The sequence below is a fragment of the Pelobates fuscus genome, chromosome 4 (assembly GCF_036172605.1).
Source record: "Pelobates fuscus isolate aPelFus1 chromosome 4, aPelFus1.pri, whole genome shotgun sequence".
Lineage (NCBI taxonomy): Eukaryota > Metazoa > Chordata > Amphibia > Anura > Pelobatidae > Pelobates > Pelobates fuscus.
The window spans coordinates 124,442,110-124,457,995 of NC_086320.1; the positions used below are offsets into that span (position 1 = coordinate 124,442,110).

The 15,886-nt window shown below is 40.8% G+C and overlaps 1 protein-coding gene across 1 annotated transcript in view; it reads right to left on the reverse strand.

Moving 5' to 3' along the window:
- The window catches only part of PIEZO2 (piezo type mechanosensitive ion channel component 2), a 409,694-nt gene that overhangs the window by 170,429 nt on the left and 223,379 nt on the right, over positions 1-15,886 (reverse strand). The window contains exon 4 of the mRNA XM_063451573.1: positions 4,356-4,398. Coding sequence (XP_063307643.1) covers positions 4,356-4,398 — 43 coding nt within the window. The remainder of the gene's footprint in view (positions 1-4,355; positions 4,399-15,886) is intronic.

Below are 15,886 nucleotides of genomic sequence, written 5' to 3' on the forward strand. Positions count from 1 at the left end.
TTGAAAAACTGGTGCTTTAATGTGTATTAAAAATCCATAAGTGTGCAAAAATCAATCAACCTTTTGACCCGTTCAGGTCTTTTTCAAGTTTACAGTGCAAGCGACAAAGTGTGCATTTACAGGAAAACTAACCATCATAAACTTGTATATATATATAAAAATAAATAGAAAATCTTGCCCTCCTTATATCAACCTTTTGCATGCCCGGTGTTTGTCAGCAGAAATACAGTAACTAATATCCAGATAGCACTTCCAGGACTTACATAAATCAATCAATGTTTGTAAATCAAACTTCATCAGAACTGTAATATATAATTTATTTTATGGGTAATCTAGTTAATCTAGATAATATGGGTGTCCCTCCTCTGGCTTACTTTGCAGTCACCTTGTAAATAACAAGTAAACATTGTTGTGCATCATGCAATACTAGTTTTTTCTCTATTTTACAAATGCAATCTCAGTTAGCAAAAAACGTAATACTGACAAAATAAACTTTCTAATTTAGAACATATCTGAAAGCTAAAAGCCCTCCTAAGAAGCATTGGAAAAATTTTTTTTCCAAGTATATCTTGAGTTACTGAAAGTGAAATAGCAAGATTGCAAGCCAAAACGAGCTGACACATGCAATTTTGGTATAAGGTGAGATCTTAAAAAGTAATGATGTTCTACTTTGTGAACCGTATACATTTTGTCAATAAAGAATGGTCACGTAAAATATTGTGTTACAGAATAGTATATTTTTTTAAATCAATCTGTCCATGAATTAGAATCTACCTCTTCTGAAATGGTTTTAAAGGAACACTATAGTGTTAGGAATAAGAAAACGTATCCATAACACGACATTGTCACTTTGCTTCTGCGGACCGCCTGGCCATGAAGGGGTTAAAAAGATTTGTATTCACTTGCTTAATTCTAGCACCAAGGTCCCAAGGTTTGCGCTTCCTCTGACACTTAGGAAAGCATTGACTCATGCAAAGTGTGACGACGTCCAGTGTCATTTCATGAAATTAAACTCTGTGGAACTGCACTTTGAGGCAGTATTAACCCTGCACAATAAACATTGCAGTTTCTCCAAAACTACAATATTTTACATTGCTAGGTTAATGGGACTGGGACACTGCACCCAATGAGATAATCCATAAACCCCTGTTTGGAAAAACTAAGGAATGATAAGTGTGTGTTAGGGAAAAAACAAGTCTGTCACATTTAGTTCTTCAGACCCCCTGCCCTACCCCCCCAATCAAAAATTGCCTTATTGGGTCTTGAGCTTCAAACATGGATAGTCTGCTCTAAAAAAATATGAGATGTCACTTATTGGCTTTGAGTTGGACCCACTGTTAAAAAAGACATTTTACACAACAAAACGACTTTAACTTAATGAAGTAGTTTTAGTGTATAGATCTTGCCACTGTAGTCTCACTGTTCAGTTTTCTGTCGTCTAGATGGCAGCCAAAGCCACACCTCCCCTGATCTAAGTGTGTATATATATATATATATATATATATATATATATATATATAAACAAATGGAAAGAGTGCACTCGAAAGGTCTTCGTAAAAATATAAACAATTTATTGTGCCAAACTTCAAAGACAAATAAGTCGACGTTTCAGTCCCCGTAGGACTTTTTTCAAGACAATGAAGACGGGAAAAGGAGTGATTTAAATATACCATACATGTGATCTGATTGGAGAGTGAGTTATATGAAAGAGAGGCTATACAAACGTGAATGCAATTCCTAATTGTAAGGTAGAAATTAACCCCTCTGGTGCCTATTAGTGAGGCCAGTAAGTGAATGTGATTACTGCCAAGTGATGGATAATCTGCTCTCGCAAACATATTAAAATACAAGGATAGGAGATATCAAAGCCACCGTAGCATATCAGAGTCTATTGTGCTTCTATTTAAGTATTTAAGACTACTTGTTAATCAAAGTTTAAACAAATGATAAGATGAACAGTAACTTTAAGGTGGCTACATTTCTATGTTTGAGTTCCAAATGCCTAATGGTTACAGATCTGGACATAGATACATTACAGAAAGTATTTAAAGGGCCATAGATATACAAAGTAAATACTTAGCTGGATTACAGACTAGTAATAGTTTGGTCTATACAATATTACGAGAATTTATTATCATCATTATACAGAGCTAAATTAATATAGGTATATAGATGGTCCCCTAAGTTGATCATGAATAATGGTTCCTCTATGGCATTTCATACTGTATACGAAAAACTTTTTTACTGTATACAAAACATTTTTTGACCATATTGCGTCTTTATCTCTTCGGGATGAAGCAGTTGAGTGGGTTAATTTCATTTAGTCCCCCCGGGGATAAAGTCCCTAATGTAAAGATCCAAAAGGCTTCTCTTTGAAGAAGTAGAACATCTCTATCACCCCCCCTCGTCGGGGCCGGGACATGTTCAATGCCCATAAATTTCAATGTGGGCAATGTATGTCCTACTTCCAGGAAATGCTTGGCTATGGGAGTAGTAGCTATACCACTGGATAACGCTGTCCTGATGGTGGATCTGTGTCCCCTCATGCGTTCCCTGAGGTCATTGGACGTTTTGCCGATATACATAAGTCCACAAGTATATATATATATATACACACACACACATATACATACACACACATACACTCTCTAGGTGTTTTTTACTATTAATATATATATAATTATATATATATATATATATATATATATATATATATATTATCAAATTAAACATAGACTGATACTGATTTAATATATATATAATTATTATTATATATATATTTATATATAATAAAAAAAAATGTAAATACGTTAAAAAATTTAATTAAAAGAATAATTAAAAGTAAATAATTCAAAAATATATAGATGTGTGTTATTTCGTTCTAACTGTATTGTGATATTAATATATATATATTTATATCAAAATACACGTAGAACTAAATAATATAAATATCTATATACATAAATATATACGTAAATATCACTATATATATACCTATATATATAAATAAAAATATATTTTTCAAAATTATATATATATATATATATACACATACGTATATTTATACATATATTAATTCTACATATATATTTATGTAATATTTTTGCATAATTAGGTATTTTAATTAATTACAATTAGCGAACCTGCCTGACAACCCATGCCGAAAGTATAGGGAATTTAATTTGCTAGCACTATATTTAACCCTATAACTTTCCAAGACACCATAAAACCTGTACATGGGGGGTACTGTTTTACTCGGAAGACTTTGCTGAACACATATTTTTATAGTTTAAAAAAAAAGTTTAGTGTTTAGTGTTTCAAAACAGTAAAATGTATTACAACGATGATATTGCCGGTAAAAGTAAAGTTTTTTGCATTTTTCACACACAAACAGCACTTACAAGGATGATATTATTGCTGTGATACTTTTTACTGTTTTGAAACACAAATATTTGTGTTCAGCGAAGTCTCCCGAGTACAACAGTACCCCTCATGTACAGGTTTTATGGTGTTTTCAAAAGTGTTTGTGACCAAATGGCTACTAAAAAATACTGGACATACCCCATTTGCAATACCTTGGGTTGTCTACTATTGCAAATGGTATGCCATTATGGGTGTAAATTTCATTCCTGGGCTACTATACAGTCTCAAAGGCAATGTAACCAATCTGGCAAATTTCAATTTCAAATGTAACGTGCTATATTTGACCCTGTAACTTCCCAAAACACCATAAAACCTGTACATAGGGTGTACTGTTTTACACGTGAGACTTTGCTGAATACAAATATGTATATTTTATTGCAGTAAAAGCAAACAGTATTATGACATTGACAGTTAAAATGTCATGAAGAACTAAAAAAATAACAACATTTCTTATTTTCTCCCATTTTTTTCATATTAAATTATGTTTCATAGCTAAATATTTGATATTAAATGAAAGCCCTGTTTCCCCTGAATAAAATGATATATAATAATGGGGGGTGCATTTAATATGAAAGAGGTGAATTACGGTTGGACAGACATATAGCGCAAATGCCAGGTTTTGTTTACGTTTTGTTTTGTTCACAACGTGTACATTTGGCTCAGTCCTTAAGGGGTTAATCTAAAGTTGTTTTGGTGACTATAATGTCCATTTAAAATGTTACAATTGAAACTAAAAAAATACTCAACATTATTATAGACGTCCACAGCAGCAGTAGAAGAACATTTCCAAGAACTGAATTGTATATTAATTAAATGGATAAACAAAACTATATTTTTAATAAAAAGTCTGAATGCAGCATGTAGCACTGTTTGGCCAACAGATAGATTGCTGTCCAGTTATAATGATATGATAAAGAAATGAGTTTACATACCTTTCAAAACCAATTTGACGAAATGATTTCTCCCACGTTGAACCTATACAATGAAAAACAACTGAGGTCAGTATTTCTGCTTTGAAGTAATTATAGATCCACTTAAGATACAATTAATTGAATATTATAGAGCCTTTAAATCAGGGCTGGACTAAATAAGCTGGCTAAATAAGCTGGCTGTAGTAACTAAAATTAACAAACAAATTAGGAAATAAAGGGAGAATAAAGTAAAAGTAATAACAAAGCTAACCCAAGTATTAATATAGGAATATTATAGAGGACTATTAGAAAGAAAATGTGTCACCATCTTTGTGTTTGTAGTGAATTTCCTGTTTTTTTTTTTTGATAAATCAATGTTTTATATAGGAACTGATTAGGAAGGAAAAAAGGGAGAAAAGAAGAAGAGAAAAGGGAAAACATTGATGATGACTAATGTACCAAGGCGTGAGTTACAGGAACTGCAGTAGAAATCTACTGGCGCGTACTGTCTGAAATAAAGAAAAAAAAAATCAGGGCTGGACAACATACAGACTCAGTAGACTGGTATTGACTAAACTTGGCACTGTGGATCTTTGTGAACTACATAATAGTGGTTCCCAGACAAAAAAGGCCAGTCACATCTTTGTAGTCCACACAGTTATGCAGTGCAAATGTTAGTGATCACCATTGAAGGCTTTTCACCCACACCAGTGATTTGAAGTGATCATAGTGGTAGGAGTCAGATGTGCAGTGTTTCAGCTTGAAACACTGCACATCTAGAATTATTGTTCATTATATGTTGGGGGCAAGATGCGACATTGGCAGCCCAGAACTCTGCTCCAGGCTGCCTAGTGTCGATTCTGTGCATAAAATATGTCTGTCATCAGGACACAATGTACGCATGCACTCTGAGTCAAATAAATGGTCCAATCAACATCGGCGCGGCTCCCGTGACATCAGATGGGGTGCCGGTAGCTTTGCCCAGCTCTAGATGAAGGTAAGTAAAGTAAGTAGCTACAGGTTCAAAATGTGATCAAATATAATCTTACTCAGTGGAACTACTTTCTCAACTGTTTTAATACTTTTTATTGTTACAAAGCTTTGTTTTACACACCAAAAAACTCCAAAAAACTCTAAGCTCAAAGAAAAGTTGAACTCCTGGTTAGAAAATGGCTCAGAATAAGAAAAACTTTCCATCTTTAGTAGATACATTTGTTATGTACGCCTTACGTACTCATTCAAAAGCACATATTTACCCTGTAAATTATAATTTGTAATTGCTTGATTAATTTCAAGATAATTCTAACTGCACTGCAGTTTATATTATTTATTTGCATAACAGTAAGGCTCTATGTAAGAAAATCACATCAACCATAACGAGATCGAAAGGCCAGGAACACGAGAGACCTTTAGTAGTTGTTCACATTTAATCTGGACTTCAGAGATCAATGCAATCAATCAAATTGTACCATGTTTTATCTGCAAGTCAATTGAAACAAAGAGGCTTGGTAATACTAAACAAAGAGCATGAAGCACTAAAGCGAGAATGGAGAGGATGATTAATCTGCGCTTCTGAACATCTTAAAGTCTATTCTCCATTAAAGAAGACTACAAATGTTTAAAGGCCATCTATTAAACATAGGAATATGCATTTGGTATATAAAACATTGGTCTTCTATCACAAAAACACTGGCTTTTCAACCTCTAAGGAGCAGGGCTAAACTCCATTTATCTGTAAAACAGGCTGCTTTATAGGTGGTTCCTACTCAGTGCCTAGGTCACAATGTGAACTTTTTTTTTTAACTATAAATTGTATTGACTAATACAGCAACAAAAAATTTGAAAAACAGCAAGAGAGGAAAGCAGAAGGAGGAAGAAAAAAAGATAGGGGGAAAAAGGGAAGGAGACAGCAAGACATTAGAGATTTTGCGAACATAAAATTTTCCGTTCGCAAGCGGCGAACGCGAATTTCCACAAATGTTCGCGAACGGGCGAACCGGGTGAACTGCCATAGACTTCAATAGGCAGCCGCATTTTAAAACCCACAGGGACTCTTTCTGGCCACAATAGTGATGGAAAAGTTGTTTCAAGGGGACTAACACCTGGACTGTGGCATGCCGGAGGGGGATCCATGGCAAAACTCCCATGGAAAATTACATAGTTGATGCAGAGTCTGGTTTTAATCCATAAAGGGCATAAATCACCTAACTATTCGCCAGCGAACTATTCGGGACATCTCTACTAGACATACGTTGTATCTATGAGCCACTAGAGTTACAACCTTAAATTAATGTCTTTCCAGTCTTGGCCTGCGCAGTAGAAGGGCAGTTTAAAGTTACATTTAAGTGGAAATTTGTCATATAGTGCACTGTTAGATGTTGCCATAAAATACGACGAGTGGGCAAAAGCTCACTTATTTGCTAACGTCCATTTAAAGGACCATATTGATAAAGGTGAAAGCAAACATCTAGGAAGTATATGCTTGAATCTATCCGTGTTAGAACAATTTTGCGAAAACTTTAAAAAAATATTTTTTACAAATGATCTTAAGTGTACCTTGTCATCTAACTGTTGATGGGTACTAACGGTAGTTTCACATATCAAAAAAGATACCTCTTTTAGAAGAGATATTAGATGTTTTCTATTTTCTGATGCCTGTCTTTTTCTAGCAGATGCACAATGTAATAAACTCTATTTAATGGTACCTACAACTTGTGCTTTTTTCAAAGAGCAACACATTTCATTTATACGTTGTACTGGCAAATAAAAATATTTGAAGAAATAAAAAACTAGCTAAAAATAAGTATTTATCCCACCTGACAGTCAATTCTCCAGCAGAGACTCTATGCCAAATAATTGACTGACAAGGGAGAGCAGAAGAACTCCCCACAGACGGCCCTTCTGCTAAACACACAGAGACCACAGGACAAAGGAAAGAAGAGGGGGTGCAACAGGGGGACCAGAGGTGGGTGTCACAGAAGAGTAACACCAACAAAGGTAAAACCATGGCATCACTTGATTGGAGGTAATGTGAGTATATCTCAAAAGTTTAAATTGAATACATTATGTATCCGTGTAATATATGATGTGTTTAAAGTATTTGGGACTAATTTATGTTAACTTAAATAAAAACATGACTGGTTCACTTTAAACCACAATAATGTGTTTACAACTGGGCTGTGTAAATAAGAATCTTTACTCTGTAAATGAAGTGACATGAGTCACATTCTAGTCTTTCAATAATAGTTACATACATGGGCCTCAATGTAATATTTATGGGTATTTTCAAACTATTGAAATCTGTTACAAACATTTTCCAAATGATTTATCTAAAAACATTTTGCATAAACTTTAACGGTGACTTCTGAAGATCAAGTTTTTCTAACAAATATAAATAATTTTAAAAGCTTATACGAAAAAGAATCCACAAATGTTCAATCAAGGCCTTGGTAATCATAAGGCCCTTACAATAAACATGGCCCAAGATCACCTTCTTTTCTGGTCACACCAACATCTCCCTAAAACAAGTATCCTTCTCAGGTCTCCTTAAACAGATTGTGTGGGCTATGATGTTAAATTTTTGTTGTTTTAACAGTTTCATAGTACACATTTATATGCTTTATTATTTCTGTGTCTTTCAAATGCAAAAATACAACATAAAGTAGCTCCCAGAGAACATCAGCCCACCTAAACAAATGCTATCTTATTAATTTAACACATTACAAATTGTTTACTTGCGTGTTGGGCAGAGGATAAACAATCTGTCCTTGCTGTATCATCACAAGAAAAAACCAAGGCTGTAAAAGACATTTTTGTGGTTATTATCATGACCAAACTATTTTCAGCGGAAGGAAAATGATTTCACCGTAAGACGATGTACCTAAATATGGTGCAAATTGTCAACCACCCCTCTGCATGATTGACTCCACAATTATTTCCTGTCTAAACTGCTGGAGGTTTGTTACCAAGCCTAACATAAACTATTTTGTAGCTGGATACCTGATAATAATCAAATTAAGTATTACCCAAAATGTTTTGTTTGTTTAAATATGGTTCGACCTCCGTCTCACACACCAGAAATCATGCAATGACTTCTTAAAATATAATCATTATGTGTGCCAGTCTTGGACTGGTGGCCTTTAGATACTGCATTTTCTGTAGCTTTCTTTATCTGATCATTCACAAGTCACAGCCAGCTCAGCCCAACAATGCAGCTTTGTTGTACTCTGAGTGGGAGCCACAGTGACCTGGTGATGCTAGTTTGCTCGTGGTGGATGTAGATAATGCCCTGTTGTGTTTTCATTCTGTATCAGAGCAACTATGTGTACTGATATCCACTATGGAAGGAAGCTTGAAACACCCTAACCCAGAAGTAATGTAAAACCATCTTGAATAAAAGTGTTTTTTAAAGAAGAACAGCCATTTCTGTGGAAAAGACTCACTATAACAGACACCTAGAAAATAAGTTGTGACTTTATTTGTGTTCTAAAAGAGTTTGACACGTTTCTCGGAGAGGGAGCCAGGACATTCCTGGCACCATAACCACTGTGGCTTTAGTAGTGCCTCTTTAAATCAGAGTCTTGTGGACACATTGAATAGGCATTGACCTACATTAACCATGCCCCATATTATCAGAGCCCCTAGTGGGCAATAGCCATGGTTGCATTGGGTTACCCCCCTACAGGCTCACAAACAGGGGGGGATATTTATCAGTGTTCTGATTAAATTAAATCATTATTTTGATTGTATTTATGACATTGATTTTAAAAACTACAGTTTTTTTTTTTTTTTTTTAGAATAAATTCTGCTAAGTTTCACATAAGTTTCCCTTCTAGAAAACTACCAAATTTAGAGTGGTGGGAAAAATGTTGCTGCTTTTCTATTGGAACATTCATATTGGGCTGGTAAAAAAAAAAATGACGCTTAGGGTGCAAAAAAATGGAATAGATGAATATATCCAAAATATTTGCAGGGTTATTTAATAAAGTGAGAATTTAAAGGGAATTTCAAATTTAAAGACACCATATAAAACCTCATAAAAATCAGTGACTACCCATCCATAAAACTGGCTTAAAAAAGGTATGTTTCTTTTCAAGACAGTTTTATGAATGGCGAGTCACTGATTGGTTGAGAGCGTCAGCTAACCGCTCTCAGCCAATCAATGGCGCTGCTGCCTATTTCTGCATCAGTTTCCTGATTTTAAGAAATCGAAAACAGAGAGGCAGAGAGACACGGTGCTGGAATGCAGACTTGGGTTAAACCGTTTGACAACAGTTTAACCCCTTAAGCTGAGTCAACACCACAACAACTTAATTTGCCCAAACTGGTTCTTTAAAGCCAAAGTAGCTGAACTGAACTGACTTACAGAATGTTTCCAGGGCAGCTATTTTGAAACTTACAGTTGAAATTCACTTTGAATTCTCACTTTAGTGAATAACCTTGTTAAAAAATTGAGCCAAAAAATCCCCAGAAATTAGAAACAAAAGTGACACATTGATAAATATCCCACAATGTGTTCAATCACATTAAAGGTTAGTTCTTCATTTTCTTTGGATTGACGAACGTTACACATTATACTAAGCAGAGCTGCATTTATACATTAACAACCTTCCCCTCAGTGCGTTTTATAAATATGTGAACTTTCTCCAGTGTTATGCAGGAGATTTAATCAGTGGGACTTAATCCGTATTTAATTCTTAAATGACTCCCATTAGATTTCTACATCTAAATGTTAGCTTCACACTGATATTTGTTAATGCCCCTTTGAATGTTTGTTTCTATTTTACAGCTAAAATTGCATAGTTTTTTAATCCTTGTGGGACAAAATGCATTCACTCCAGTAGCTTTAATCCAATAAACTCAGTGGTCCTGATAACAAGATGTGATTCAGAACATTTCCACACTTCAGGTTAGTCTATTCTACAATTTAACCTTTGAAGTGCTGGAGTAAAATAATGGTTAGGTTTTAAAGGTATATTGTATTCCAGATTTTGCCATCAATATATTCCTTTCCACATTATCTATAGCACATTTTTTTTAAAGGGATGCTCCAAGCAATAGTAATTAAAAAATCTAAAATGAAGGAACTTCTGCATAGATATGTCTATGTATTCCTAATACCATTATGTCTCCCCGCCAGGGCCGGACTGGGAGAAAAATTCGGCCCGGGCATTTTTTTAGCACAGCGGCCCACTAAGAAGGGGGCGGGGCAGAGAGGGTGTGTTTCGTCATCACCAATGACAAACACGCCCCCTCTCAAAGTGAGCGTTGGGTCAATCCTCTTCCAGGGCAGAGCTCTGCTAAAGAGCTCTAGCATGAGAAAAAAAAACTGTATTTGTTCTGCACAGTGCAAGCTAATTTAATAACATGCTTGCACTGTATTTCCTTGCAACTTGTCTCTGGTGTCTCTATAAATGGATACCAGGAGATAAAAGGACCAGGAAAGAGTATTGTGCATGTGTGGAGCCTGCTTGTGGGATTGTGTGTGTGTGTAGAGTGAGCTGATTGTGGTGTGGTATTGTGTAATAAGGTCGGTTTTAGTCGTATTGTGTTTTTGTGTGACGGTGCTGAGTGTGATGTGTGTGAGAGTGTTGTGTGTGAGGGTGCTGTGTGTGATGTGTGTGAGAGTGCTGAGAGTGATGTGTGTGAGGGTGCTGAGTGTGATGTAAGTGAGAGTGATGTGGGTGAGGGTGCTGAGTGTGATGTGGGTGAGGGTGCTGAGTGTGATGTGTGTGAGAGTGCTGAGTGTGATGTGGGTGAGAGTGCTGAGTGTGATGTGGGTGAGGGTGCTGAGTGTGATGTGGGTGAGGGTGCTGAGTGTGATGTGGGTGAGGGTGCTGAGTGTGATGTGGGTGAGAGTGCTGAGTGTGATGTGGGTGAGAGTGCTAAGTGTGATGTGGGTGAGGGTGCTGAGTGTGATGTGTGTCGTGTGAGAGTGCTGATTGTGATGTGGGTGAGAGTGCTGAGTGTGATGTGTGTGAGAGTGCTGAGTGTGATGTGGGTGAGGGTGCTGAGTGTGATGTGTGTCGTGTGAGAGTGCTGATTGTGATGTGTGTGAGAGTGCTGAGTGTGATGTGGGTGAATGTTAAAAGGTATTGTGTGTTGGGGGGAAAAAATAAAATAATCTAATAAGCATGCATTATATCCCCCCCTCCCCCCTCCCTACCTTTAGCCTGCGGGCTAGAGTTCACTCTCGCGAGATCCGGTCGTTGCCATGGCAACGCACCGGATCTCGCGAGAGGAACCCGGCGGAGCTGCAAGATAGAGCTCCGCTGGGTCCTCCTCTCCCTCCCAGCCGCATGTGCCGCAATGTCTATTTAAGTGGGCCGGTGAGGGAGAACTTTGATCTCCCCACCGGCCCTCCATGAAATACAGCGGGGCCGGCGCTCGGATAGTGCCGGCCCTGCATAGACCGGCAGGGGAGATCCTGGGACCTCCCCTGCCGGCCTCGGCCCATGGCCACCGCGGCCCACTGGGCATTTGCCCGGTGTGCCCGGTGGCCAGTCCGGGCCTGCTCCCCGCTATTTACATTAGAGGGGCACAGAATTAAAAAAAATGTAAAAAGGAAAAAAAGATTTTACTTACTGTTTTTTTCCAGCGGCGACAAGGACTCGATGATGCCGCCCTCTCCTCCTCCTGTGACATCGTCCTGGAAGCATTGCTTCCACAATGATCATCCAATCCAATGCTCCTCAGAGAGAAGTTCATATGCGGCGTGTACATCCAATCAAATGCTTTTCACTGAATCAATTTCTTCCCTATGAGCAGCATTGGATGACAGTATGACTCCCATTGGGAAGTCGAGGAAAGAAGTGAAACTCGGTCATTGCAAGCCAATGCTGGAGCTCTTCAGCAGGGGTTTTGCACATGACCTGCTGTGGAGGGGCATCAGACATGCCCACAGGGCCAGATTAAGAGCCCAGTGGGCCTGGTGCTGACAATTATAATGGGGCCTAATTACAGAATCTTATCGACCAAAAACACTAAAACAGTCATACCTCTCAAGCGTCATGTATCTGATGGAGTTCGTGTTGGAGGGAAACTCAAAGGATGCAGCTATAAGAAAACACATACTCTATGCTAATCTCTTTATCTAATTTATGCTTTCATTCCCCCCAAAAAGGGGACATGTCTGTCCATAGGATTGGAAGGCCAGCCTGGCATCAGTGTCCCTATGTATCACAGTGTCTGTGTCCCCATTTCTCCCAGTGTCCCCATGTCTCAGTGTGTCCTGTGTCACTTGGATACTAGGGGACACTGAGAGACATAGGGACACTGAGAGACCCGGGGGCACAGACACTTGGGGGGACTGAGACACTTTGGGACACTGAGACACTTGGGGACACATGGGGTCACTTGTGGATACAGACATGGGGACACTGGGAGACATGGAGACACAGACATTTGGGGACACTGGGGAACATGGGGACACAGAGACATGGGGGCACAGACACTAGGAACACAGAGACATGGAGACACAGACATTTGGGGACACTGGGAGAAATGGGGTCACAGACACTAGGGACACAGAGACATGGGGACACAGACATTTGGAGACATGGGGACACAGGCATTTGGGAAAACTAAGACACTAGGGACACTGGCTGGAAGGCATGGGGACACAGACACTTGGGGACACTGGGAGACATGGGGGCACGTGTGGACATAGATATGGGGACACTGGCAGACATGGGGACGCTAGGGACACAGACACTGGGAGACATGGGGACACAGACACTAGGGACACTGGCTGGGAGACATAGGGACACTGGAAGACATGGGGGTACAGAGACACTGGCTGGGAGACATGTGGACACTGGGAGACATGGGGACACAGACATTTGGGGACACTGGGGAACATGGGGACACAGAGACATGGGGCACAGACACTAGGGACACAGAGACATGGAGACACAGACATTGGGAGACATGGGGACACAGACATTTGGGGAAACTAAGACACTAGGGACACTGGCTGGGAGGCATGGGGACACAGACACTTGGGGACACTGGGAGACATGGGGGCACTTGTGGATACAGACATGGGGACACTGGGAGACATGGAGCCATGGAGACACAGACATTTGGGGACACTGGGAGAAATGGGGTCACAGACACTAGGGACACAGAGACATGGGGACACAGACATTGGGAGACATGGGGACACAGGCATTTGGGAAAACTAAGACACTAGGGACACTGGCTGGAAGGCATGGGGACACAGACACTTGGGGACACTGGAAGACATGGGGGCACTTGTGGACATAGATATGGGGACACTGGGAGACATGGGGACACTAGGGACACGGACACTGGGAGACATGGGGACACAGACACTAGGGACACTGGCTGGGAGACATAGGGACACTGGAATACATGGGGGTACTGAGACACTGGCTGGGAGACATGTGGACACTGGGAGACATGGGGACACAGACATTTGGGGACACTGGGGAACATGGGGACACAGAGACATGGGGCACAGACACTAGGGACACAGAGACATGGAGACACAGACATTGGGAGACATGGGGACACAGACATTTGGGGAAACTAAGACACTAGGGACACTGGCTGGGAGGCATGGGGACACAGACACTTGGGGACACTGGGAGACATGGGGGCACTTGTGGATACAGACATGGGGACACTGGGAGACATGGAGCCATGGAGACAGACATTTGGGGACACTGGGAGAAATGGGGTCACAGACACTAGGGACACAGAGACATGGGGACACAGACATTGGGAGACATGGGGACACAGGCATTTGGGAAAACTAAGACACTAGGGACACTGGCTGGAAGGCATGGGGACACAGACACTTGGGGACACTGGGAGACATGGGGGCACTTGTGGACATAGATATGGGGACACTGGGAGACATGGGGACACTAGGGACACAGACACTGGGAGACATGGGGACACAGACACTAGGGACACTGGCTGGGAGACATAGGGACACTGGAATACATGGGGTACTGAGACACTGGCTGGGAGACATGTGGACACTGGGAGACATGGGGACACAGACATTTGGGGACACTGGGGAACATGGGGACACAGAGACATGGGGGCACAGACACTAGGGACACAGAGACATGGAGACACAGACATTGGGAGACAGACATTTGGGGAAATTAAGACACTAGGGACACTGGCTGGGAGACATGGGGACACAGACACTTGGGGACACTGTGAGACATGGGGAACTTGTGAATACAGACATGGGGACACTGGGAGACATGGAGACACAGACATTTGGGGACACTGGGAGAAATGGGGTCACAGACACTAGGGACACAAAGACATAGGGACACAGACACTGGGAGACATTGGGACACAGACATTTGGGGAAACTAAGACACTAGGGACACTGGCTGGGAGGCATGGGGACACAGACACTTGGGGACACTGGGAGACATGGGGGCACTTGTGGACATATATATGGGGACACTGGGAGACATGGGGACACTAGGGACACAGACACTGGGAGACATGGGGACACAGACTCTAGGGACACTGGCTGCGAGACATAGGGACACTGGGAGACATGGGGGTACTGAGACACTGGCTGGGAGACATGTGGACACTGGGAGACATGGGGACACAGACATTTGGGGACACTGGGGAACATGGGAACACAGAGACATGGGGGCACAGACACTAGGGACACAGAGACATGGAGACACAGACACTGGGAGACTAGGGGACACTGGCTGGGAGACATGGGGACACTGGGAGACATGGAGACACTGTGTCCCTAGTGTCTCCGTGTCCCAATGTGTCTACCTATGTCTCTCAGTGTCCCCATGTGTCTCAGCATCCCCATGCCTCACAGTGTCCCCTAGTGTCTCAGTGTCCCCATGTTTCTCAGTGCCCCCATGTTTCCCAGTGTCCCCTAGTGTCTAAGTGTCCCCATGTCTCCCTGCTGCCTTTCCCCCATCCTTCACATACCTGAGCTGTAGTCTGTCTCTGCAGGCTGGGGGCTGCTGTCTGGACTCTCTGTGCTGTGTAGCTGCTCCTCTGCGGATCAGTGAGTAGAGAGAGGCAGGGAGATGCTGTAACTTCCTATCCCTGCCTCTCTCTATATACAGTGACCCCTACTGGCCGGTGCTGGTATTGCAGAGTAATCTCCGTTTATACTGAGAAAAATATTTGCATTTGTATATCCGGTATTACTGTAATACCATCATGGCCAGGCAGCCTCAAATACTGGCTGTGCCTTAATATACCAGTCAGGTGGCTAACCTAAGAGTAGTGTGTAAAAAAAAAAAAGTTAGAATTTTTTTTTTATTTTTTTTTAAATGGGCCTATTCCTTGGGCCTGGGCCTGGAGCTGCAGCTCCATCAGCCCCTATGTTAATCCGGCCCTGGGCAATGGGAATGCCGCCGATTATGCACCTCCTCCTGTGACACCCCCCGGCCTCACTGACAGACACTCCTCCCCTTACACAGCGGCCAGGTCTGTAAACATTAGAGCCGCTGGCCACTGCAAGTTAGAACCTTTTAAAGTTCATAATTAACCCTTCTAGTGCCTAACCATTTGGAACG